At 42.5% G+C, this 23,840-nt stretch overlaps 1 protein-coding gene across 7 annotated transcripts in view; it reads right to left on the bottom strand.

Annotated features, from left to right (window-relative positions):
• Positions 1-4,195: 4,195 nt before the first annotated feature.
• AOPEP (aminopeptidase O (putative)) overlaps positions 4,196-23,840 on the bottom strand; it is a 200,956-nt gene continuing 181,311 nt past the window's right edge. For 3 of the 7 annotated variants that reach the window (XM_035309146.1, XM_035309151.1, XM_035309152.1), the window contains 3 exons: positions 11,055-11,141; positions 8,056-8,200; positions 4,196-5,033 (listed from right to left, as the gene is read on the bottom strand). In XM_035309146.1, the coding sequence (XP_035165037.1) occupies positions 8,060-8,200; positions 11,055-11,141 (228 nt within the window). In that variant the 3' untranslated portion in view covers positions 4,196-5,033; positions 8,056-8,059. Of the gene's footprint in view, positions 5,754-7,372; positions 7,896-8,055; positions 8,201-11,054; positions 11,142-23,840 lie in introns of those variants that run through there. The other 4 variants (XR_004745988.1, XM_035309148.1, XM_035309149.1 and 1 more) reach the window with 4 other exon arrangements.

The raw sequence follows: 23,840 nt of genomic DNA, 5'->3' as shown, positions 1-23,840 counted from the left end.
AATGTGCAAATTTCTCCATTTCCTTATGCACTGGCATATTTCACCAGCATAAAATTGTCAGACTGCCAGCAAGATTGCTCCTTAAAATAATTCTTCCGATATAATGTGGTTGTGGAAACAGCAGGCCATATCCACATTAGTGTATACGTGCACTTCATCATTTATGCGTTCCCAAACTCTGTTTCGTTATGGTGAAATTCTAGATGATTCAGGCTCCCTTTTTTGGTTGCTTCCTTGTCTTTTCTCGCAAACAATTTTTTATTTTCTGGACTACTAGTCTGGGCATTTAAGTCTGGGGCCAAGGACAAAATTACTTTGAACCTGTTTATGTGTCTGTTAAAAATTATGTGTTTTAAGGAGACAAAATCTCATGGTTACTGGCAATTATAGTGCAAAGTATTTTACAGTTTAAATATTACTATTATTATTTTAGATATTAGGACTCAGTGTCCTGGAACAGTGTGTGCAGTGAATTAAAGAGCAAGGTTTTGTGCTCAGAATGTGGGTTTATGTCACATGTTAGTCTTGCTGTAGAAGCACATTATTACATTAAGGGAGTGCTTTGCTCAGAGGAAAATGCCATTAAGTTACAGAAGTAAAATGTGAACGTTCCCAGAAAATTCACGTACAGCCCTTCCCGACTTTGAAACTGTACGTATGGAAACACGTGCTCGTGAAAGCGTGGAAATTCCTCCCTCCTTTAGCACAGAAGCTGAGGCAGCAGTGCTAGGCAGAAGGAAAACGATGCCCATCTGTGTCTGCACGCGGGCCTTGCGGCGGGCACCGTGCCCTCCCCTGGTACGGAGGGACAGATCTGCGACCCAGTCCTCAGAGGTGGGGTTGCATGCAGGTATTTCTTAAAGCTTCTTTATGGAAGCTTTTCTTAAGGCTTCTTTATGGAAGGAATTCATCAGGACTAGAAAGGCCTTGGGCCCATGAGGACCGAGAAGTGTAACGGCTGGGCAGGCCTGGGAGTGCTGAGCTGCAGTGGCAGTGGGCGTGCTGGGGAAAGAGACACGGGGGGACATGGGGAGAAAGAAGCAAGGAAAGTTGAATGAAAATGCGACCACTTTTAAAGTAGAGCAGGATGTGCAAGAGGGAAAAGGGTATCTGCTGAAGGGTAGTGTGCTACCAGAAAAAGTTAAAAAACAAACGAAAACAAAACCACCACCACATCTCTGCAGTAACATAGCTGCTGGTTCATTCAAAGATGCACTGGTTTCCTCCCACACGCTTACGTAAAATTAAAAACAAACAAACAAAGAAACAAAAAACACCCCCAAATTAAAATGTTCCATAACAGACCTTTCCTTCACACCCATTCACACTTCCATCAGCTTTGGAGATAAACTGGTTGGCTACATTACGTGTTATGATGACCTCGCTCTATGGATTATAATTATTTCGGTGTTACGCTTTTTCATATGTACCCTTAATCGTTGTGCTAACTGAGGAGGGATTTCCAGCCTCTGAAATCTTTTTGCCCCTTTGTGTGGCAAAGAACAGTTAGTTGCTCCTTCCTGGCGCGTCCTTTGTTTTCAGTTGTGCACACATTCCGTGTGGGCAGGCAGCAAAGCCAAGTTTAAAATCTCTCTCATTAGTAAAGGGGTATTTTGTGTCTGTCAGATGGCCCAGCTGCACATACTTGTAGCTGTAATATCATCAGGGCCGTGCTGGTCACCATAACCTTTCTCTGCTGCAGCGTACGATCAGTGGCAGCGGTCCATTACTGGCTCCTGGTGCCTGAAGCCCTGGCTGTTTTCTCAAGCTGCCCACCTGCTCAGGCTGCCTTTCTGGCTAGACCTGTTTCCAGGCTAGACCTGTTTCCTTCCCTGTTATGTGAGAGGAACATGCAATATGGGACAGTTAATTCCTCCTTAAAGAAGAAAGCGCAGAGCCAAAGCAGCTGCAAACACATCCCAGCAAAGCTGAAGATAAAACAAAGCAGAGGAACTGCTGTCAGCAAATTGGTATGTTTTAAACCGTGTTTGTAACAGAAAGCATACGATCAGGAATGCATCTCGTCTGAGAGGGACGAGTTACGGAGCTCACAGCCTCGTTACAGTCTGGCTTTACTCTAAACAAGTGACCCGCGAGATAATAGATGGTAGTCCTTGCCTCACAGTACGGACAGACACAGTTTTCACTTAATCTGAGATTTTTACAGTTAAAAGCTATGTCCTGAAAACGTAATCAGCTAGCTCTTAACCAGCTGCTGACCTGATGAAATGGGTGGGACACAGTCCAGACTTCTGTACAGGGTCTTCTAATGCGATCCAACGTGAAACTATCAGCATGTTTGGCAAGGCTGAACGCGGGGTGGGGAAACGCTTTGTTCGATTCAGAGGGGGCTGGCTGACCCTTCCCTCAGAGGGAGGTGAGGCCCTGGTACAGAGGAGCTGTGGATGCCCCATCCCTGGAGGTGTTCAAGGCCAGGTTGGATGGGGCTTTGGGCAACCTGGTCTGGTGGGAGGTGTCCCTGCCCATGGCAGGGGTTGGAACTGGGTGGGCTTTAGGGTCCCTTCCAACCCAAACCACTCTGTGATGCTGTGATTCTGTGGTGACTGCGTAACAGAAGTAGGATGAAAGGGTGATAACGCACCTACAATTGCTTGTGCTTGTCATAGCCATGTACGCTGGTGTGATGTCTGACAGCCTTGAAGTCTTAGCGTGCACCTCCAAAGAGAGATTCAATGACGTTGTAACATTTCTGCCACTTTAACCGAACGCCTGATTAAAGAAAATACTGTTTTAAGGACTAACCTGGTAATTTTGCTGGATTTTAGTGTGTTGACAGTCAAAGCTGTTAGAGTTAGGTCCTGATACCACTTCCAGTAATGATTTTAATTTGTTACAATGTTTGGATTTTTTTTTTTTGCTTACCTTTGTTTATAACTAGTACCCACAAAGTTCTTCGCTAAGGAAATTAATATGGAAACTCCCACACTGGGGGAATATTGAGTAGAAAAACAATACTACACTTTCTGCTCATATATGTTTATATAAATATGTAGATAAAACTTTTGCTAGGCTTTGTTAAGAGCTTAAATAGTTAACAGGCACTCTGTGTATTTCACTCCGAGACCTTTTTACATGATTCACCAAGATATAACAGTACTGCTAACACTGCTATCAGTCTGATGAAGCTACTCTTTAATATATTGAATAGTCTTCTTTGTTTTATTTTAATTGTGATGAGTTTTGGTGATAATAGCTATTTGAAACCACCCTCAGCTTCCTTCTTAATCTGGAGCCTCATTCTGTTTAGGAATGCTTGGATTAGCAACACAAGGTCATAGAGCCCCAGGTACAGAACCAGGGGTGTCGCTGCCATTTGTGGGCTACGTGGTGATGGAGTTTTATTCGCCATTCATTTCCCCTGTTGCTGCAATGCACAATGGAGCACAACGTTGTTGTGAGGAACATCGATGTTCACATGAATGCTCTCGTTAATACTTTTTAAACAGACTGCAACAGCCATAGTAAGAATCTAAACCACTACAGTCCTCAGTGAAAAAAAAAATAGCAAAAAGGTAAGAAAAATAATTGCTCCAAAGAAGCAAAAACTTGGTGCTATGTGCAACGTGTGGAATGTCTTACTTGCAATGTAATTTTACCAGTATTGGCTTACAACATATTTACTTGATGTGTCCTGTGTAAAAACCTTATTCAGCTTTGGGTTCTTTCCCTTACATAGGGGAAAATCAAAAAGGAAGCTGATTTTCTTTGCTGCCCTTTGCAGAAAAACCTCGTGAAAGGAAGCATAATTCTCTTCTAGGAGAGTAGGATCCCTTAATAAATACATCTACGAGTGTAACTGCATTAGAAGTCATTGCACTATCTCAGCAAACACTTGGACAATTTCCAAACTCCTGCTGCATGTGAAAGAAGCTGCTGACTGTCCCCTGATTCCGGTAACAACTCTGTGTGCCTGGAGAAGGGGAGGTCGGGAAACAGAAGGAGGTGAAGAGGAATGGGACTCCTTGGAATTAAGTCACTATTAAGGCAGTCTTTTAATAGACTCTGTGCACAGGACCTTTAAAGAAAAGTAATTTTCACACTTAATTTTTCTTGTTGATATCCATTAATTTCCACTTTCAACTTCTTCAGTCTTACTAAAAGAGAAGGAAAGAGGTGATTTTTTTTCTCTGGTTTATAAATGAACTTTGAACAGCTGTGCAATGGAAAAACTACACATATTTGAAAAAATATTTATTTTTACAAGCATACAATGTAAAACAATAGTATACAAAGTAAATATGCTCACAAATGCTTTTGTTTTAAAGTCACTCTCTGAAAGGAACAGTTTAGATGTCTCGTGATCAGTGGAGCTGTACATTCCTAGAAAAGAAGAGCTGCATTTGATATATCACTAAAAAAAAATGGGGCAGCACAGAGGTATGGAAGAAATCTCCAGAAAATGAAAGGTACAGTTCTGGTAGAAGTTAACCTAAACAAGACAGAGACAAAATCCTGATTTTAATTTTTGCTTTGGTGCGTCCAATCATCAGATCGCTGGTTGGTCACTTTCCGCAGATTATCCCATCTTCCAGTTAACTTCCCCACCCCAGCCATCCTTCTAATTTTATGTTAACTTTTTAATTTGGCATTGAAGTTACAAACGAAATTTTAAGCACAGAATACAGTGTTATCAAATTTCAGCAGTTCCTGTGTTTGGCCAAGTTACTGGAGTACATAAAATCATTCAAGTCAAGAGTCCTTGGGCAAACTGCAACAGTTGTACCACCAAACAGCAAGGATAAGACCCAAACTGCTGGTATTAAAAAACTACCTAGAGGCACACTAAAGTGTGTGTATCTGTGTGTGTAGCTGGTCTTGTGCACGTGCATTTTTTACCTGTTCTTGGTTACACTGAGCCTCTGGAAAACATAAATACTGAAAGGTAAATGTTTCTGTCAGCTGATTGTTTTAGCAGTCACATAATCCTTCCTTTGATGTCTTGGGTCAATGAAATCCTAGTACCACCGGGGTTTAGTAGGAGATATATTAAAAGAATTTCTCTGTGATCTTTCCTGCAACGGAAACAGCAGCAAAAGTTATTACTCTGTCACAATAAAGGGTTATCGGTGCATTCTTGATTGGCCCAGTCTTTCAAATGAAGTTGTTTTCTTTCTTTTTTTTTTTTTTTAAGCTTGCTAGTAGAGCGTAACGATGGTTACAAAGTTAACAAAGCTAAATTTATAACTGTATTTTTAAAAACACTGTTTCCCCTTATTATTTTCTGAGATAAGAAGTCTGGGTACCCAGAAGGGAGACCTCCTTAGAGCTACCACAACAATGTTTGGAGAAGACATGAAAGAGCCAAAGGACAAGCAATTCCCCGGTTATTAGCAGGTTACTCTGAAAACAATGCTGGAGGTCAGTTACTGGAGCAATGCTGTGTGATGTTACACATATCCACATACCTTCTCGTCTTAAGCCAACAGTTCTCCAAACAGTACTGAGGTAGCTTGTCCACCTTAAGCGAGTGGTGTTTAACATCAGGACAGCGTAATGTATACTAATTTGATTTTAGAGAGAAAACAGTAACAACATTTCTCAAAGGCTCCTAGAAAGGTACTTTATTTTATTTATTTTTTGCTCTAGGGCTCGACTCCTGTTCCTGCTGAACTGAGCCAGTATGTAAAATCAGAACTGATATCAGCTCAGTAGGCACCGGAGGACGGGTCCATCAACGCTTGGAACAACAGCAGCAGCCGTAAGTGGCAGCTCCAGTCGGAAACAATCATTTCCTGGAAACGATACACAACGCTAAGCTACAACTGCAGAGAAGTCATGAGAGCATCCATTAAAGACGAGCCTACAAAACAAAGCTTTATAGACAATTCCAGTTTAGCATCGCAAACATTTATTTCCTATGACCTTTAGAAAAGCTCAGTAACCAAGTTACTCTAGGGCATACCCTCCTTTTGCAGTCAGACTGAGAATTTTAGGAGCGCTGTTTATTTTCAACTACAAAAAAAGTCTATGGTCCTTCCTAAGCCCATTAGCCTCCACGTACTGTATCTGCACACAAGCACTTATGGTAAAACTGCCCACCAAGCAGCAACGTATCTCAGGCATCAAGCACTCTCTGCCCCACGCAGGCTGACACTTAAACGTCCTCATCTCACCTTCTCTTCAGGTGCAGAACTTAGCCACTGTGAACAAAGAGGGAAACAATCACTGTTCACCAATCAGCTAAGCTCTGCACCTCGCCAGAGAGGTCTCCGTCTGAGTACAACTATTTATCAGAAGAGGATCTTCCGTGACGCGTCTGCTCCTTTCCTCTTTGGACTTTTTTTGGTTAACGGATGGAGAGGATGCCACAGTGCACACGTATCAGATAGTTATGGAGATTTTCAGAGTAGCAGCTGCGGTCATGGCTATGTGGTAATCCCTGGCAATGTGATTTTAATCTTAACTCACAAATCATCATGCCAGGAACCCAAACAGCCACAACACTACAAGAAAGCTGTGCAGTCACACAGTTACGCTCCTAATGGCATCTTTATATTTTTTTTGTAGCTTGCCATGCATTTCTAGTCTAAAAGGTCAAACAGGCAATTCTGGAATACTGCACATACATACTAAATAATATTCCTGTGCTAGGTAGATACTTACCACCAGAAGTTGTAGACATTTTTATTTTATTATTTAAGGATTATATGAAAACAGTGCCAAGCATGGTAATATCAGAATGAACTGCGTCTCCATCTTTCTCGTATCTACCAGATTGTAAGATATTGAATGTAACTCAAGTTTTCTGTGGGTTCCTGACAAGTGGCAGCATGTAAACAAGTCTCTTAGCCCTACCTGTTTTAGAAGGCAACCCTCCTTCCCCATTACTGCTATCCTGGCACTCTTTAGCCTCACCCATATTTCCCATAAAGTTTCCCTGGCAGACACAGTGCTTGTCAATACAGAACAACCTTGATTTCATGGTATCTGCTGTATTTCATATAAATAAAGTAAATGATTTCATGGTATCTGCTGTATTTCATATAAATAAAGTAAATGCCATGAATTCAATCTGAACGTACTACCAAGTACTGCTACGCGTACAGGCTTGAATGGGAGAAAGTCAAGATTCCTGCTAGATACCAATTAGAAAATTAATATTTTGCTCAATTAGATGCCTTAATTTTGATACCATAAATCAATTGTAGAGTTAGGTGAACAGCCAAGGCAATTATCAGTCTGTCAGGTGAGTTAATTCACGAAGCAAAAATCTGAAGAATGCTGTATTGAAAGAGACGTTCATACTAACCCTAATTGGCTATGTGTTAAACATGCATGTACAAACACTGTGAGGTTACCTCAGGCAATTCAAACAGACTGAGAAATGGAGAGTATCTTTGCAAGTGACCCATTTATAGCCTGCAGCAATCTTTATTTTGTGAACATTTCTTTCAATTTTGCTTTTTCTGTTGATTCCTCCCCATTAATTTCAGAAACAAGCTAGATTATGTATGACATTAACCAGCTTCTTTATGTTAAGGTTGTTCTTACCTTAGAACCATTCTTCAAAGACCTGACTACGCTTAATGTGCTTGAATTAACAAATAGTTCTCACGATTCAGGTTTGGTTGCAAGTGTACAACTTGACAATTCTGTTGTGGGATCAGATTCTTTTCAAAGTTTGTGCTACCTATTAAGTCAGCACACAGCTTTGTTAAGCAGAAATGCTTCTCACACAGTTGCAATTTTGTGTATGCTGTAGATGGAGTTCAGAATACAGAATGGAAAACAACTGCAGGTGGAGCCTGACCTTCCCCGGCCATTCTGACTTACAGTTGCCTCTTGTACAATCCATTACAAAGTTTACAACAACGCCCCTCCGTGCTCTCCAGCCAGTGCCTATGCATATCTAACTCACTGCTCCAGCAGCTGGGCTTAAAAACAAAAAAAAAAACAGAAAAACCAAGATAATTCAAAAATTAACTCTTGTTTAAATACGCTGCCACAAGTTCTGTGGTTTGCCAAAGTTTACAGTGTTTAGTGAGTTTCTTTATAAGGCACAATAAGGTTATTTAATTTAAAAAGAAAAATCACCTCTTCAGAACAACATCTCTGCCACCACTTTGGCGGAGGACATGTCCATTTGTTCTCGTGCTGCAGCAAAGCATTTGTATGCAAGTTCTTGTTGTTTTGCATCTTCATTCACCATTAATTCACCATAGAGATACACACCCATGGCCTGAAAGAGCAACACAACACACAGTCATCCTGTCACCAGTTATAGTTGAACAGTTTTCATTTTGTTGACCTCCAAGTACCCACTTAATTCAAAAACACCATGGAAAAAGCCTTATACTCAACAGCATACCTACCCCCCCCCCTACCCCCCCCCAAAAATGTAGTTTTCTTTGGCTCTCTGTAGCCTAAGATTGCCTATATGTTGTGTTGAGTGTATAAAAAAAGAACATTACTAAGAAATGTATGTTGTGTTGTGACAAGCAAATGCTTTCTCACTCAATTTTTCTTGCCACTTTTGAAGTTGAAATCTGTTTTCTTTTATCCACTACCTGAAGTACTTCCAAATGCCCCTTAAGAAAACAGCTTGTCCTTCCTTCAACAGGATACACATTTTCTTTCCAGTTGGGATGTTTCCACACGCACTAATAAAGAGCAGAGTGGTTGAAACACCCCACTCTGAAATCTCCGTCTGGCAATGCTGTAGCTGGAAATCAACCACCTGTGGCCAGGTCTGTGTTTCAGAGCCTTTTTTTAATACAGCTTAACCTTCTGTAAGAAGGCAGGCTGTCCCTTAGTGCTCGTTCCAGATAACGGAGTACCTGGGGGTAAGATCTGGGCCCCTTTGATGGCAGGTAGCAAAGCACTGTCTGACTTCATGGGAAACACATTGGGGATTGCCTTTTTTTTTTTTCTGAAGATACAAGTTTTGCATCTTGTTATAGGAGTTCCATAAGTGTTAAGCTGCACTTATCAAAATACTATATGTATGTTATTATTACATATATGCCATACACAATATTATGTATGCAATACGTGCCAGATATATGACATGTTATTTATATACATAAGATGTGTGATGTTACATATATGATGCAATTGTTACATTTGGCATATATTATATATATGCCACATATATAATTATTAAATGTGGCATACATTATATGTATAATCATATATTATATATAACTGTTACATGTGGCATATATTATATATATGACAAAACTTAGCAGCTTAGCAGATTAACTTGTACAGTTGCAAACTTAATGCTTGGACAGTTGCATAAGAGGAAGAATATGGATAGTATTGAAAAAAAAATGATTTGTAATATAATTCCTCACAATTTCTAGTGTTTAAGATTAAAAATTAAGCTTCAACAAGAGGGGAAGTTTATAGTTTAACAGTGACTGAAATTAAAGGAAAAGGTCCCAAACAGACAGGAATCTGTCAGACACTTTGACAGTGCCCTAACCATGGGCATTTCTTTTGAATTCACAGAGCCCAGGTTTCCAGGATCTGCAGCTGCAGATCGCACCAGGAACGCTACCTTGGAGCTGGGCTCAAGCTGCTTTCATAAAGAATTTCAAAATGTTGGAATTTTGTTCCAAATACGAATTATCTTCTCTACCCAATATTAATAATTTTCCCCCAAACCTAAACATTAAAATGCAGTAAAAACACCGTAATCCTGGAAAGGATTAAATAGTCACATTTACATTTTTCCCAGACTTTAAAGAAAAAAAAAAAAAAGTCTTTCATGATCAGTAATGACATACAACTACTCTGATTTGAGTTGTAATAATTCCAGAACCTGTTTTTGTTATAAACTGTTTCCACTGCTGGAATAAATGAAAGATATTGAGGATTACATGAAAAAAAATATTGCAGAAATTATTTCCCTGCACTGCAGAAAACATTTGTTTTTGTTTGGCACTGTATCTGTTCTAAACGTAATGCAATTCAGTATGTTTGTATGAACTTCAGGATTTTTGTTTTGCCTTTCTGCTGGTGGACACCTGCATCATCCCATATGATAAAAATATGCACAGTATATATAAATTCCTTGTTGTCATAAATACTGTTTTTACATGCTACTTTTTTTTTTTTTTTTTAAATCAAATAAAGAGCTTGCCAGGAAGTCTTGAGACTGTTTATTGGCTGAGATATAAATAGGAGGTATACTCCAGAGCTGGAAGAAAGAGCATAAGAGACTGCTGTAAGTTCATTATGCTGTTGTGACAAAACGTATTTATTTGTCTGAAAGCAAAAAAAGCTCACAGGCTGTAAATGGCTTTGTTTACCGTCAGCATGAAAGGAAAAGGCATGAATATCTCTCTCAATGATTTTCATATACCTTGCAATGTTTTCTTTCCTTGTTTTTTTTTTTTTTTTTTTTTTTTTCATATTATTTTAAATATACCTGTGATCCTTGGCAGTGAAGGTCTTGACTTTATAGAGTTCATAGTGAATAAAAACAAATGTGAAGTGAAATCCAAAGAACAAGGCAGAGGTACAATTACAACTGTAATTTCCTAATAGCTTAGCTATGGTAAAGACATTTTATATAGCTGGCATTTTAAGACTTTCAGAATGGTCTCATAGCATTTTCGTAACAGTGGAGATGTATCCTTGAATGGATATTCTTGCGCTATGCTTCTCCTTTAAGACAATCTGTACATCGTCTTGAAAATTTCAGTCGCTGTTTTGCACCAAACTCATATCTATGTGTGTGAATATTCACAGCTAGACTTGCCTTTGTCAACCTGCAAATTGAGGAAAATGCTTCTTAGCATTGGCAAGGATCATTGCTACCTCTGGCTTGTATAATGGAAACAGAAGAAGAGGATATAACCTATTTTACCACTTTACAGATGATCAGCATGCTTAGGTGGGGCTGAGTATACCTAGGCAGATTCCTTAAATTGCACTATTTAAGGAAAGAGCAAAAACTGAATACACGCTCCACTTTTTAACCGTCTCCAGCAAGAAAATATATTAAAATTATTTTCAGTTTCACATTAAGGGTCTCAAAAAGGTGCAGAAAAGCAATTAGAAAATGCTAATTGCATGTAACTGACCTGATCTTCTCTGAGAAATTTCTCAACATCTCCATATCCAGGCACATATTTGTGTTTAACAACAAGTTCACACCACCGATGACGAACCTTTGGGAAGAGGAAAAAAAGAAAAAAAAAGAAATTATATCTGTGTCTTTCTGGGCTTCAGAACCCCACAAGACCCAAGGACAAACCTCTCACTCTAGAATAGTAAATTAATCCATATCCTGACACCAACTTGCAGCATCTTCTCCTTGAATTTTTCTAGTATAGACTTAAGTTTGTCTAAACGTTATTTTCCTTCCTTTGTATTTGTCTAAACATTTTATACTGTTAGAAGTAGGGTATGGAGTCAGGAGAGGCAGACAATAGCTAGAAATGCCCAGAAGAGCCACAAGACAGAATTAATCATCTCCTCTACGTAAGTGTAAATCCAAGTAATAAAAACGCTTAAATATAATACTGTACCAAATTAAATTAATGTTAAAAGCATAAGCGCCAGATATAAAACCATGCAGCAAGGTTCAGTTAAGTGTAACATAGTTTTGCTACCACCGTTTGCCAGTACAGATTTTAAACACCTTTCAAAGAGTTCAAAATCTGTCTACACTTGAAAATCTAGGCTGTTCTGCCAAATGCACATAGATGGAAACAGTTATTAACATAATGTAATGAAAATTATGGAGTTTTTAAAGCCAATCACAATTGAAAAATATTTATATTTAAGTAGCGTGAATAACATGACTTTGAAATGCCCATTTTTTTTGGTTGCCTTTAAATTTCTGACTTTGTTCTTCAACACTCCTGTGGATTAAAAGTCATCTTACACTCACTCTAGCAAGGGTTCTGCAGTTGTAGGCAGTGACCAGGCTGATGTTTTTTAGTCTATTACTGGAACAGCACTGATCTAAAGGAAAACAACGGAGTGCAATAAAACCCTCCCACCCTCCTGCTCCTTCTGTTTTACCCTGTGGTCTTACTATCTTTTTTGAGATGGGGCACCTAATAACAATCACGTTGTATATAGTAAAATGTAAGCAGTTTTAATATTTTTCAAAACCAAGTCCAAACTGTGCTCATATCAAGTCACTGCGCATGAACCTTTTTCTGAATGACCGATTTACCAATAACATTAAGAATGGAAGCCAGGAATGAAGAAAAAGAATTGATACTTAAATATCTTACTGCTTTGGAAAATAAGGTATTTGGAAATACTTTCCTTATCATCCTAATCCTTCCTAACTTTAAGTCTCAAGAAAGTTTTAGTCGTATGTGATTAGAGGATAACCCCATTAATGTGATTAACAAGTAATAAATGCTCAGAGGTCCTGGAAGAGTCCTTCTGAGTTGCTGGAATCTCCTCCCAGCTTATCTGTTACATGACACAGTTTGAACGCAGCTTATGAATTAAATGGGTGCTTTACTCAGCACCTGGCCTGATGGCCGCAGACGGGTCCCAACTGTCTCCAAGGGGAAAATGGATCCTGGCCCAGGGGCTGGCAGGGCTCATTGAGAGGGCTTTAAACAAGGTAAGAAGGGGGACGGGGCTGAAATAAAGCTAGCTGGAGGTGTGCCAGGGGGAACAATGGGAAGGCCGGGGGAGAAGGCAATGGCCCAACTGAAGTGCATCTACATTAATGCACGAAGCATGGGTAACAAACAAGAGGAGCTGGAAGCCATCATGCAGCAGGCAGGCTATGACTTGGTTGCCATCACGGAAACGTGGTGGGACCACTCTCAGGCCTGGAGTGCTGCAACGTCTGGCTATAGGCTCTTCAGAAGGGACAGGCAGCACAGAACGGGTGGTGGAGTGGCTCTCTATATTAGAGAGTGTTTTGATGTTGTGGAACTCGAGGCTGGGAATCATAAGGTGGAGTCCCTATGGGTTAGGATCAGCGGGAAGGCCAACAAGGCAAGCATCCTGATGGGGGTCTGTTATAGACCCCCAAACCAGGATGATGAGATGGATGAGGAGTTCTACAGACAGCTGGCAGAAGTTGTGAAATTGTCAGTGCTTGTTCTCATGGGGGACTTCAACTTTCCAGACATATGCTGGAAGCACAACACAGCCCAGAGAAAGCAGTCTAAGAGGTTTCTGGAGAGCATGGAAGATAGCTTCCTAATGCAGCTGGTTAGTGAGCCTACCAGGGGAGGTGCCCCGCTAGACCTTCTCTTCACAAACAGAGAAGGACTGGTGGGAGATGTGGTGGTCGGGAGCTGTCTTGGGCAGAGTGACCGAAAAATGGTAGACTTCTCGATACTTGGTGAAGTCAGGAAGGGGACCAGTAAGACCGCTGTCTTGGACTTCTGGAGGGCTGACTTTGAGCTGTTCAGGACACTCATTGGCAGAATCCCTTGGGAGGTGGTTCTGAAGGGCAGAGGAGTCCAGGAAGGCTGGGCACTCTTCAAGAAAGAAATCTTAATGGCACAGGAGCGGTCTGTCCTCACATGCCCAAAGACAAGCCGGCACAGAAGAAGACTGACCTGGCTGAACAGAGAGTTGTGGCTTGAGCTTAGGAGAAAAAAGAGGGTTTACAATCTTTGGAAAATAGTGCAGGCCACTCAGGAGGACTATAAAGATGTTGCGAGGCTGTGCAGGGACAAGATTCGAAAGGCCAAAGCTCATCTGGAGCTCTATCTGGCTACTGCCGTTAAAGATAACAAAAAATGTTTTTATAAATACATCAACACAAAAAGGAGGACTAAGGAGAATCTCCATCCTTTACTGGATGCGGGGGGAAACTTAGTGACCAGAGATGAGGAAAAGGCTGAGGTGCTTAATGCCTTCTTTGCCTCAGTCTTTAGTGGCCAGACCAGTTGTTCTCTGGATACCCAGTACTCTGAGCTGGTGGAAGGGGATGGGGAGCAGAACGTGGCCCTCACAATCCACGAGGAAATGGTTGGCGACCTGCATTTGGATGTACACAAGTCGATGGGGCCAGATGGGATCCACCCGTGGGTACTGAGGGAACTGGAGGAAGTGCTGGCCAAGCTGTTTGCCATCATTTATCGGCAGTCCGGGCTATCAGGGGAGGTCCCAGTTGACTGGCGGCTAGCAAACACAATACCCATCTACAAGAAGGGCCAGAGGGTTGACCTGGGAAACTATAGGCCTGTTAGTTTAACATCAGTGCCAGGGAAGCTCATGGAGCAGATTATCTTGGGTGTCATAATGCAGCAGTTGCAGGGCAAGCAGGCGATCAGGCCCAGTCAGCATGGGTTTATGAAGGGCAGGTCCTGCTTGACGAACCTGATCTTCTTCTATGACAAAGTGACACGCTTACTGGATGAGGGAAAGGCTGTGGATGTGATCTACCTTGATTTCAGTAAGGCTTTTGACACCGCTCCCCACAGTATTCTCCTCAAGAAACTGGCTGCTCATGGCTTGGACTGGCGTACCCTTTGTTGGGTCAGAAACTGGCTGGGTAGCCAGGCCCAAAGAGTCATGGTGAATGGAGTTAAATCCAGTTGGAGGCCGGTCACTAGTGGAGTCCCCCAGGGCTCGGTACTGGGACCAGTCCTCTTTAATATCTTTATTGATGATCTGGACGAGGGGATCGAGTGCACCCTCAGTAAGTTTGCAGATGACACCCAGTTAGGTGCGTGTGTCGATCTGCTCGAGGGTAGGAAGGCTCTGCAGGAGGATCCGGATAGGCTGGACCGATGGGCCGAGGCCAACGGTATGAAGTTCAACAAGGTCAAGTGCCGGGTCCTGCACCTAGGGCCCAACAACCCCAAACAGCACTACAGGCTGGGAGATGTGTGGTTGGAAAGCTGCCTGGCAGAGAAGGACCTGGGAGTATTGGTTGACAGTCGGCTGAATATGAGCCAGCAGTGTGCTCAGGAGGCCAAGAAGGCCAACAGCATCCTGGCTTGTATAAGAAACAGCGTGGCCAGCAGGTCCAGGGAAGCTTCCTTGCCTCGTGGCCTAGCACCCACAGCACCTATCTGGGAGGCAAGACATCAAGTTCAGTTTCTGTGTCTGCTCAAGATCTGAAAACATGCCTTTGGTGAGAATGTCCAACAAACAAATTACTAAGTATTCTGAGATGGGGCTCTCTTCATACCTCCTGGTGAAGCTGTTTTTTCCCCGCGTGTCATTATTAAAGCATTAATAATTACAGGATTCTACAGGAGATAGTCAGAGGCCCTTAGGTGCCGAAATTTCTAAGTACTTTGAATAACAACCCAGGCTACCTGGTTTGCACAGTGCAAACACTCCCTTTGTGATTGTTACCATAACACCTGCATGGTGAGCAGAGCACAAGCTGTCGGTGTGGATGGACTCACGTGCTTCTGCTTACTCATGTACTAACGTTGTGCACGTCTGCCTTACATTTTTATCACTGCCTGATTATCTGAATTCCCACTGTTTTGCAAAACAAAGAACAATTAAGCTGTATCCTTTCCTTAATCACCCCTTCCTCCATAGGGTTCCCACTCCTGGCAGTACACCTCCTTTCAAAGGGTTTGAAAGAAAAGCATTGGTTTTTCAGTGAGATTTGGTACAGCACACACTTTTCTTTCTCTCTCTTTTCTCTTTCTTTCTTTCTCAGGGTCATTACAAACCCTGGCACATTCCCAGACCTGAAGTGCTGGAGGCTCGCCAGCTGGGGCAGGAGCAGCACGTCTGTTATCCTCAGATTACACGTTTGCCTCCTGCTTCCCGAAAAGCCCCAAATGCCGTCACAGCACGGCGAGCTGCAGGAGAACCAGCCACTGCTGAGGCGCCCGTAAAAACCAGCTGTGGGGGCAGCCAGACCACAGCTTCCCAGCAACCTACAGGGACCCGCAGGGCAGCTGTGGGCACAGAGACTGTCCCAGCATGTGGCAGGGGCACGGTGTGACCTGCTCGGCAATGCCACTGAAGCCTCAAGGGTGGCCTGAGCGGGCACAGCCTGGCTGCTGTCCTGCGGGGCCTGCATGGTGCGCGGGCCGCCACGTTACACAGCTCCTGCCAGAGCGAACGCGGTCGCCTCTTGGACATGAGCACTACTGAAAAGTATTTTTTTTTCTGGTACAATCCAAGCCCTAGGCTCATACTGCACAGACGAGAACTTTATTCATGTATGAGGAAGACAGAAAAAAAATAAGTTTGGTTCCCAGTGTCTCTTCCAGCGCTTGGAGCACGAGAAGCCCCACAGCTTTGCAGCGTAATGAATGTGTCATGCGAACAGGCCCTCTAACAAACCCCTATCAAAAGGAAATGTTGAAAGCTAAGTAGTTTGTGGTAGGACCGAGCTAACTGTACCACATCCTGTGTACGCTCTTCTTGGCTTTTCCTTTCCTCCCAGGAGCAAATACTCAGTGGTGAAAATAAAAAATCATTAATCTCCTCCAAGTTCTCCCTCTGCACATTTCTCAGCGCTCACCCCCACGGTGCAGAGATGCGCACCGTATGTCACTTTGGCTGGCTCCTCGGCACCAGACGGACCCAAAAAGCAATTCACAGCCATCCTTCCCCTTGCTGCTGGCTGAAAGCACGCACGTGCAGCCGTCTGCCCACCCTCTCGCTGGTCCAGCAGCTGCAGGACATATGTACCAAAGCTGGAAATGCTGCTGGTTTTCCCAGCCTCAGACTGACGAGCCCTCCCAGGCACGGGGAGAGGTGGCAGGGGCCTGGTAGCACCTCCAGTCCATGACCCACCACTTGTCTCTTTCCTCCCATCCAGCTTTCATCACTGGTGCCAACATTTGAGCAACCACCTTCTTGAGTTAAACGGGGATCACTTCTTTGAGGTTTGTGAGACACCACACATCTGAGCAGTGCATTTCTGAGCCACACCTCAGTGGCAGGAAGACACCCAGACAACCACTTGCTTAGGTGTGATGACTGAAAACCACTGATAGGTTTTCACAAATACCAGCTGCATCAAGATCTATGTGTTGGCTAACATCTAGGTAAAATATCTTGAAGGGCTGCTACTGTCATAAAGCACACAATCTCCAGTTTAGAAGCTTATACAAGTAACTTAAGTGTTCTCACATTACCTTTTAATTTGACTTCTGGAAGAATACACATCAGTGTACAACATTATTAGGAACTCAAACATCACCTGTATTTTGACAGTGCAATGGAAAACATTTAGAAAACAAAATGATACCATTCTAGTCTATTTTCAGAGAGTAAATTGCTACATGAGGGGATTTCAACTTAAATAAATTACATAATAAATTATATTAATATAAATTAATATCCAGCTCTAAGACAGTCCTTTTGTTTTAACAATCTGGGCCATGATCTTTTGGTAAATGATGCTTGAGGATGATGGAGTATACTCGTATCAGGCATCAAACACATGCCTCAACTTGCAAAATAAAAGCTACTAATTACATATACTAATAACAAATCTGAGAAACTGTTATTTTAAACTATTTTAAAGAGGACTTAAATTATATATTTTTTTGTTTTCTGACCCAGGTGATTAATTACTTTGCCTAATCTGTTTTATGCTCCTGTGCCTCATACAATCAGGGAAGCCTAAAACAAACATACTCACTGAAAGCTCCATATGTTCTGTTTTAGAGATCTAGCTTGTTAAAGTTCTCAATAATATGTATGCAAGCAAAAAATAAGTATTTTACGGAGAAGAGGAGGAGAGGTGGAGAGAAGGAGAGGAGGGTTTTATTAAGCTTTTGGTCTGCAGAATGGGAGACTAGCTTCAGGGAAAATGAGTACATTTTGCTAATAGCTGGATCCAATTTAACAGGCGCCATGAGACAACAAATCTAAATCACAGAACAAAAGCAACTTACTTAGAGATCCTGGTAAACAGGCTAATGTGAAATACATTAAGAGCTATTGAACACCAAAATGGAATCTTTATTAAAGGTAGGAGGCATTTGTGATCTTTATAAAGCATAAGTTCAGACCTGATTGAAAAATATATATATATTTGAACAACCAGAATCACAAATGTTAAACAGGTCTCAGTTGCAAGACTCTAGTCTAATCTGGAGAAGAAAAATACAATGAAACTTTTTCAAATAATGATACCTCCCTACTATAGTTTAGTTTCAATTAACAAAAAGGAAGCTGATATCCCCAGAGCATCAGAAAACTGATCTGTTCTATCTGAAAGAATTTATTTCCAGTCTCTTTCTATATGCACACAAATTGGATTTAAATATTAAATCATTTTCAGAGAATTAAGGAGCAATGCCACATGTTACTGGGCAATATTTGGCCTAAAAAGTCTTTTACAATTGGCTAACATGGACGAATTACAGTTTAAAAACTGCAAATTTTACAACCTTATTGTGGCTAAGTGGCTTTAATGCTTTTTTTTTTTTTTTTTTCCCTGCTGCCTTTGCAACAGCAAACATTTAAGAACAGCTGAAATAGTTACTCTTTAACACACCAGGCAGGTTGCATCAGTGACTTTTCATTCTATATAATCTGCATTTCACATGAGCATTCCTATGCTCTAAACCACAGTATAAGCATGCTTTAGCATGTAAATTTGGTTTCACGAACATTTACCAAGTAAGATGATCAGGGATGCTGAACGAGCTCAAAAGGAGCAATGAAACAGCCATGTGTTAAGGAGCAATGAAATAGTCATGTGTGTTGTAACTGTGCTGACAGAGTATCGGATTGGCGATCTAGAAAAAATGTACTCAATAGCCAAAAACCTACTGAATGCAAGCAGAACGGATTCATCACTCTGACAAGAGATCTGGAATTGGGATTATTGTATATGCCAAGGGTTTGTCAGGAGGAGTCTGAGCAAAGAAGCTAACAGTTTAAATCAGGTCCAAAAAATTCAGTAGTCTTCATTGTGTAAGTTCCTTCTCAGGCAGTGAATGGTAATGCTCCTTCTGACAACACTGCAGGGCCAAAGAAACCACAGCCAGATAGAGAGCCACTGCAGCAGGCATCTTTGATAGCAAACCTTTTCCCTGAGACCCTTGTAGTGCCAAGATTTAACGCTGTATACTGTAATGCTCCCTTCCAGTATTAAAAACATCATTTTCCAGACCTGTGGGCAAAACTATGGTAACACCTCAAATGTTGAGATGGCTCTTGGTAGCCTTAACTCGTGCTGCTTTGCAATGCATGTGCTGGGAAGAACTGCTGTTCAGGGGGAGCAGGGCTGGCAGGACCAAAGCCTGACCGATTCAGGGATCCCCACCGTGCTTTGTATTGGACAGTCATTGCTCAGGTAGCTCCAGGACCATTACTGTCACCTTGGACAACATCCTATTCCCCTTTCTGTCCCCCAGCACAAGTATTTTAGCCAATGGGCAGCCCAGCAAACAGGAACATGGTCAATCAGGAAACCCTAAGCTAATGAAGGGCTAGCTAATCAAAACAATGTTTGTCAGGAGATACTTGTCATTTTAAGGAGAACCATGTAGAGGTCAAAATACTTTAAAACCTGAAGTAACAAAAAAAAATTATTTAAAATGTAGTTTTAACAGAATACCATACTAGGCAGCAATATCATACTTCCTTAGTTCATTTTGCTCCTTCTGATTGCTGTTTCTGCATAGATTAAGCAATTGCATGCTATGATGGGTGTTCATGACAGGGGAGAAACACTCCAAGTCCTGCCTCTCCATAGCTCTCAGCAGCACTGACAAGAGGCTCTGGGTGGAGCTTCATGCAGCAACTGCCTCCATTTAATAAGAGAGAAGAAAGGGCTGTATGATCTAGCTATGATCTAGCTTTTTTTTTTTTTTTTTTAAAAAAAAAAAAAAAAAAAAAAAGGAGTAAGTTCTGCATTCTGGCCAACTGTGGGCCGTGGGACAACCGGCAGCATTTGGAGCTGTAACTGCCCCAGCACACTAGAAAGCCAGGCAGTGTGTTCCCACAGGTGCTGCAAGCCTTAGCTACCAACAGGCATGGGCTTGAAACTTCTCCCCTTTACAAATCTGATTTATGAGCACAGATTTCCTTTCTGTCCCTTCACCATCCGTCCAATTGTAGGCTAGTGAACCATTCCTCCGTGACATAACCCAGTGACTTTCACAAACTTACTGCAGTCCCTAGGCCTTGCTGAAGAGCAACCAGGCAGGTCCCTCTTGTCTGAGTCCCCCGCACTGCTAACACACGATACTGCTTCCAAATAAAACATATGCTAATCCACAACCAGCACAGGAACTCTTTCCCACATAAACACACAGAAGCCTACGAATCACAAAACACGCTGCTTAGGAATGTCCAAGCAGAGCAGAGGACATCGCTGCTGCTTTCTCTGATCAGAAAGGCATAGTGACTGGAGAGTTGCATCCCAGGACAAGGCTCAATGAAGTGCATGCCAAGAGCTTGTTCAGAAAAAACAAATGCCCTTTCTACCCCATCTCCATTCTACAAAAAGAGAGCTCCCAATTAGAGACCAGACACTCTTCTCCCTATGTGGGCCACATCTGCGATCAATGACATCTGTGTTCGTAGAAGTTTTCCAAAAGATGGCAGAAAATGTGAGAAATTAAGCAGCCATGTCTAATCCTTCTTAAAAGGTGGCTCTGTCTGTGTCTCTCTCCTGGTGTCAAAGCGCTCGTCATGAATCAGTGACCATGGTAAGACACAATGCTGACATCCCATGCGCTCCTCCGCCTGCCTCTCCTCTCTCCCATTTAGAAGAGCGCTCGAACACAACAGTAGCTGGCCTCAAGTTTTCCTCCTCCAATAATGTGATGATAGGACAATAATCTATAGTGACGTTATAGGAGGAAAGGGGAAAAACAACGTGCAGCAGCACCAAGTTAGCATTCACAGCGCCTGCTGGAAGAGCACATCCCCACTGCGCCTGGAGGCTTTTCCACTGCGTTTCCATGTAGGCTGCCATGATCTCTGTTCTAGGGGGAGTAGCTCCTGTATTGTAATGCCATGTGAGGTAAGGATGCGTTTAACCCAGCATGTGAAACCATTTAGTTTGAAAAACAAAGTTTTTTTTTTTAAATAAGCCTTAATTAGAAACATAAATACACTACTTACACTGGAACCAAGCGCTTCCCCTTGCCCCTGCCTTTTTTTAGCCGTGCATGTTCAGCAGGCCGGACTGTTAGCGCGTTTCACAGCTTGCAGCAAGATGGGGATGGCAGAAGCGATGTCATCAGTTGCCTCTTTAACTACTCCACCGGAGATGCGTGTTGAGCTGGGCTTTGCTGTGGTGCTGCTTGTTTTCAGGCTGCCTTCTGGCCCGCCGCAGTACAAAGGAGCTCTGCCTTCCCAAACCGCCCTCTGCCCGCGGTGCTGGGGATGCCCTGGCACCATGGCAGGCCTCAGCACCGCAACCACGTGTGGTGGTGGGGACAGCAGCACAGTACCCTGAGGTACAGGGTATGTGACTTGCAGGAGAGGGAAGAAAGGGTTCCAGCCTCTGGCCACAAAAGGCCGCAGGGACAAGCCCTGTCAGGGAGGTGAGACAGGCTTGGGAATGCATCTATGTCCCAGTTGGCCCCTCACCCAAAATGTAAGACCACAACTGCCTCTCTGTCTGATGTACAAACCCCATCCAAATTCCCTCTGACACCTTGACCAAAATGCTTAGCGACCATAGTGGCTATAATACCTCTGGTATTATCATGATTTTGCTTCTGCATCAACATCATCAGTGGTTCAAGAACTGCCCATCACTGTTTCCAAGCCAAATACACCTAGAGTTTCTACTCGTACAGTGTTTGCATACGTTTCAACACAAGCTATTTATAAATGCAAATAAAAGCATGCTGGGCTTATAATACCAAATGTTGTAGTGGGAAAAAGCACATAAACACTCATGCATCTGAAGCAGAAACCCAGCTCTGCTGAGTTTGATGTTGAGCACAAGAACCTTCTGTTACCAATTATAACTGAATCGTAACTCCCGTTCAGCAAAAGGCAAGGCTGCTGCAAGCATCAGCACAACAGTGAGCTGCATCCTCAGCTTGTGCCCCTCTCTCCTCTACTTCTGCCTCCTCCCTCTCATATCTAGAGGCAAAAAAAAACACAGTGCCTTCCTTTTATCTGTGGTCTCCACAGCGACTGTGGTCCAAACATCTGTCATTTCCAGGCAAGATGACTGTCACAGACAGGATCTGGAGCTGCATGTGCGAATGAGGCACAAATTCCAGGCAGTGAATAACGTGGCCGCCTGGCTTCTCCATGGCTTCGTCCACAGCCAGCCCATCCACCCTGTGCTCACATCCTTCCAGTTTTGCATAGTTTAAAACTTTGGTTCTAATTTTCAAAACAATTAAACATGAGGTTTTGACACCAAAGACCTTTCACATTACTCATACGCATCCCTCTCCCAAACACCGGAAAAAACTGTCAAGAGGAATACATGTTGATAGTATAAGCTCAGAAAAAAAACATGCTGCTGAAATGGGAACACACAGATTCTACTCTGCATTTCAGATTTTTGCGTCATCCTCTCTCCTCTCGGTTCCCAAGAACACAATCACCCGTGCTGCCCAGGGCAATGCTTACCCCACCTGGAATGCAGCAGGATGCCCCTCCAGGACTCTGCAACCCCAAAGGTATTTAAATTGCACAGAGTTGAGAAGAGGACACCAGGATTTTACTCACACAAATATATTTAAGTCAGTGACTCAGCAGCATGACCAGATCAGTGTGGCTAAGGTAATAACGTCAGAACCAGCCAGGGTTAGCAGTTTCAAACTGCCCCATTTCTTGTGCTATATAGACCTTGCAAGCTTATGGCATGGCATGTTTTTTTTTCCTGCTCTGTGGCTCCTGCCAGGGATAACTTGTATTTGCAGTCAACCTTTATGAAGGCAGAAGTACCAGATGAACTGTTTGGATGTAGGATCAAAATCAGTTTACTTTAAATAAGAAGTATCTTATTCACAGTTGCAAAATGCAACATACAAGCACAAATACGTCTCCAGCTTCATAATGAAAAAACTGGGGAAAACCACTCCTGACAGTTAAGAGGTGTTGTTAGTGTTTTGTTGTTGTTGTTGTTGTATTTTATTTTTTAATTTTTTTAAGTGCATCCTCCTCAGCATCCTGGCAACTATCATACATATACAAATAGAGCAACCTTTGAAATTTTAGGTCAAGGTTTGTATTACAGTGCTAGGCTTATATTGCCCTACACAGAAATACTGTATAATATTTCAAATAAAGCGGTTGTACCCAATTCAGAACTCCTTTGAGACTGATTGACTTTAGAAGTCCAGAGGCCTCCACAAGATCCTCCTTTCCAGAATAGAGAAAAGCAAGAACTATTTCCAATCCCTCCCTCTGCAGATTCTTTGCATAAATAGTAGTAAAATTAGTGGTGGTAGCAGCCGTAGTGATAAACAAAATTCAGTACGTGGTTCCTTCCTACCATCAAATATCACAGAGTTGTTGGGTCGCCTGATGAGGATGAAATTAAGTGCTAAAACCAGTTAGAAAAATAAGGGAGGATAACTGAACAGCACCAGCACAATACAGAGGCATGGAAACTCCTGTGAATGCCACCCAGCAGCAAGTGAGATCACTTGGAAGAGGCGTGCTGCTGCTGGCTCCTGCAGCGTTTGGGATAAGGAGTGCTGACTGGTGAAAAGTTATTTTGAGTGTTCCATAAATCTGGTGCTCAGACTGTGCCCTTCAGAGGCCTAATGCTGATTGAGGGGTTTTCGGTTCTTCTCAAGTGGTTTGAAAAGTCCCCATACTTTACATATAGCATCAAAACTAACCCAAATCATGGCAAATTGAGACTATCCTTTGATCAGTCTTACAAATTCATCCCAACACATCCGCTCCATTATGACAGGCGCATAAACCAGTGTCAGCCCCAGGGGACAACTCCCCCTGTTGTTACTGGAAACATTTTTTTCTTCATCCCTTTCCAATTGTTTTGGTCT

The sequence above is a fragment of the Oxyura jamaicensis genome, chromosome Z (assembly GCF_011077185.1).
Source record: "Oxyura jamaicensis isolate SHBP4307 breed ruddy duck chromosome Z, BPBGC_Ojam_1.0, whole genome shotgun sequence".
NCBI classification, from domain to species: Eukaryota; Metazoa; Chordata; class Aves; order Anseriformes; family Anatidae; genus Oxyura; species Oxyura jamaicensis.
Note: the sequence above shows the minus strand (reverse complement) of the source record. Positions and strands in the feature narration are given on the sequence as shown.